This window comes from Bos taurus, chromosome 4, assembly GCF_002263795.3.
Source record: "Bos taurus isolate L1 Dominette 01449 registration number 42190680 breed Hereford chromosome 4, ARS-UCD2.0, whole genome shotgun sequence".
In the NCBI taxonomy this organism is placed as follows: domain Eukaryota; kingdom Metazoa; phylum Chordata; class Mammalia; order Artiodactyla; family Bovidae; genus Bos; species Bos taurus.
The window spans coordinates 92,647,291-92,650,746 of record NC_037331.1 but is presented as its reverse complement, the minus strand read 5'-3'; the positions used below and the strand labels follow the sequence as shown (position 1 = coordinate 92,650,746).

Below are 3,456 nucleotides of genomic sequence, written 5' to 3'. Positions count from 1 at the left end.
AAATCAGACTCACCATATACAAAAGGGTGTGTGTACCAAGATGAGTGTGTTAATTACCATACGCAGAGGAATGAATATGCTTCAATATGGAGTGGGGATGAAGGAGGGAATTCAAGGAAAAAAAAATCTCCATTTTTCTGGAAAGTCCAAGCTGTTAGGTCTGGGAGAGCAGAAACAATCATCAGTGAAGCACAGACATTTCACCAGCTGACCTGGAGAACAATCAGAATTGAGTAGATAAGAACGCAGAGAAAAAACGCCTACTGGACTCAAGTCTTCTCCAGGGACTGAAGCTGAAGGATTTTCAGAAAGGACCATTTTTCTTTTTCTTTAGAGATGGATAGAGTCAAGAGAAAACTCTAATAGCCTTGGCCTAGGCTGGGACACGGAGAAGGCGATGGCACCCCACTCCAGTACTCTTGCTTGGAAAATCCCATGGATGGAGGAGCCTGGTGGGTTGCAGTCCATGGGGTCTCGAAGAGTCGGACACAACTGAGCGACTTCCCTTTCACTTTTCACTTTCATGCATTGGAGAAGGAAATGGCAACCCACTCCAGTGTTCTTGCCTGGAGAATCCCAGGGACGGGGGAGCCTGGTGGGCTGCCGTCTATGGGGTCGCACAGAGTCAGACATGACTGAAGTGACTTAGCAGCAGGCTGGGACAACTGGTTGATACAGGGCAGCCCCAAGTGCACCTGCCTCCACGTTCAAAGGTTTATTTACCTTATGTTTTAAACAAAGTGTTTTACATACTTTTCTGCTCCTATGTTTTAAGATATGAAACCTCAGATGTGCACATTAAAACCCTTCCCTATCACTAATTTCAAGGGCAGGAGTCAACAAGACACGGAGTGGAAATATACATTCAACCTTATTTCATTAGAAAAACTTATTTAAGCCACAAGGTGGCCAAAATGCCCTTGTCCCAAGCAGGTGCTATCATTCCCCTGTCCACTTCAGACCAATACACACACACACATACTCGCTAAGTTGGAGGAAGAACTTTAAAAAATGTAAAAATGAGAATGGGACACAGAAGACTCCACCTTCCCCCTTCCTACAGCCAACCCACACAACTCTTAACTGTTATCTGCACACAGAAGAGCTCTCATGGGAAAAAAGCTGAATACCAAGTAAACTGACTATAAGACACCCAAGTCCAAAAGAATTCTTGGCAGATACTTAGAAAGTAGGATTGAAACTAAGACCATCTCCCAACAGCTGAAGTTCCAGCACAAGTCCTCAACTAAAAGAAGACAAAGCCAGGCTGCCCAGGACAGCCAAGCATAGGGCAGACTGGAGAGGAGAGTGAGATCACTCCATTCCACAGCCACAGGCCACCCACTAAGATCTGTGATTAAACAGGCTTTTTCCAGAACAAGGAGTATCCAGATGAGGTTCTTCGAGGGCCTAGTAACAGTTAGTTCTCTGATAACACTGATGTGGAGCTTGCCTGCCCAGGAACTGGTAGAGTTGGTGGTATTTTGGACACTGTTCCAAGGTTATAAACAGTGGAAGGAGGTCTTATCACACCCCTCTGGATGGATGGTCTGGAAGACCCTTGGGGGCTCTGTGTTGGCAAGCTGACCTCTGGTGGCCCAGGAGCTCCCAGGAGACAGGCTCTCCAGCAGGCCTCCAGGGACTCCATCAGTCCAATGAAGATGGAGAGCAAGGTCATCACCCCACCTAAGAGATAGAGGTTCAACATATGCTTCATGGCTTCAAGAATTCCACTCCTTTGTAGAACAACACAGCTGACTCCTGCTTCTGAAAGGCCTCTGGATCCTGAGAAGAGAGAGCCACGGTTAATCTCCAGCCTTCCTGGATATGCCTGCCTCTGACCTTGACCCTAGAGCTAAGCAGGTGGCCAGCCAGTCAGGGAGGCAGGGGCCAGGGCAGAACCTCCAGGTAAATTCACACTGTAAATGCCATGGCTCCCACCAGCTGTGGAACGACTCAGCTTTTTGGACTAATTCAAGAGCATTCCTTAAAACTTTTGCTTCTGCTTTCAGGTATAGAGAATCCCTGTTCCACAGTCCAGGGACCACAAACATTCCTGATGTAAAAACCCAGTTCTTTTTTGGGGGGTAAGGGTGCAGGGGGTAGGAGGGTCGATTGCAGGAATATAAGAACATGTCCTTGAGAAAGCAAAAGCAACCTGCCTGGAAATCTCCATCACATCTCAGTCAGGTGTAAATTAATCATAAACTTTTAAAAAGTCTAAATAATCCTAACGGAGTAAAATATATCAAGTTCACTTATTTAACAAGTACGCCCTGAACACCCACAACTTGTTAGGCACCCCGGATGGCACTAGGGCCACTCGAGGCCCTACAGACACGAACTCGGCCCTCAGGCGCCTTCCAGTCTAGGGGGGACAGGCAAGAAAACGGGCAGTTCCTACAAGCAACAGGAAGGAGATGCTCGGTGTGCTCTGGATGGGCACAGCATGGGGTGGGCACACGGATCCTAGTTAGGGCCATCCCTGGAGAAAGCTGGGCGGGGTGGCTGAGTGGGGCCCCAGGTGGGGACGAGAAGGGACGCTCTCCACAGCGCAGTCCCAGGCGGGGGAACGCCAGGAGACCCGCGGGGCACGCAGCCCTGGGGATGGGGGCGGGGAGCCGGGAAGCCTACAAAGCCGCTCACCTCCAGGAGGAAGGGCCAGGAGCGGCCCGCTTGCTGTAATAACGGGTCGCGCGGAGTCGGAAAGAAAGTCGACCCACGAGATGTCAACCCAGACGCCCCTCTGCAGCTAAAAGCGCAGCTTGCAGCGAAACTCTGAGCTGGGGCCACCCGGCCCATTTATACCCGCGGTGCGGCCAGGAGCCCGCGCGCGCGCGCACTGGAGCCCTGACGCAAGCTCGCGGCCCCGCCCCTAGGCGAGGGCGGTCTGGGGTCCCAGGCAGTTCTCAGCAGCTTCGGTCAGGGCTGTTTCTGGAAATAAACGCTGTGCGACTGAGTCACTGAGGTGGACATGGCACAAGGCATGTATGTTAACTTCAACTGCCTTTTCTAGCTGTAGGAAACGTTTGAGGGAATTAGAAAGTCATTACTCCCGCATACCAAGTAGATGGAAAACACACCTAAATTGGTGCAATCCAAGGGCTCTCAGACTGCGTGGGATGAGGTCCGGCGGGCGGCTGGGGATGCATTTTTCGCCGCAGATTTCAGCAAAGCACAGACTGTCAGAGGGCCTCAGGCCCTCGCTCCACCCACCCCCCACCATACTGCCCGTTTCCTTCATTCGGGAACTGAAAAGTTGACATTGTTTCACTTCCTAGAGGTAACAGGATTCCAAACGCCACCCCCGCCCCCGCCCCCCAGTCCCTATTCCGAGTTTTCTTTGCCATTGTATCTCTGGAATGGCGTCTTTTTACATCATAAACCCTGCCTTTCATGAGAGTTTGTCACAGTTCCAAAATGTGGAATACACACCTGGCCCTCGTGTCTGAGCAT

General features: G+C 50.8%; 1 protein-coding gene across 1 annotated transcript; it reads right to left on the bottom strand.

Moving 5' to 3' along the window:
* Positions 1–700: 700 nt before the first annotated feature.
* On the bottom strand, positions 701–2,763 carry HILPDA (hypoxia inducible lipid droplet associated). Its single transcript, NM_001105498.1, has 2 exons — positions 2,647–2,763; positions 701–1,785 (listed from the first exon to the last, which is right to left on the bottom strand). The coding sequence occupies exon 2, from the start codon at positions 1,715–1,717 to the stop codon at positions 1,421–1,423; it is 297 nt and encodes a 98-aa protein (NP_001098968.1). The 5' UTR covers positions 1,718–1,785; positions 2,647–2,763; the 3' UTR covers positions 701–1,420.
* Between the last annotated feature and the right edge of the window lie 693 nt (positions 2,764–3,456).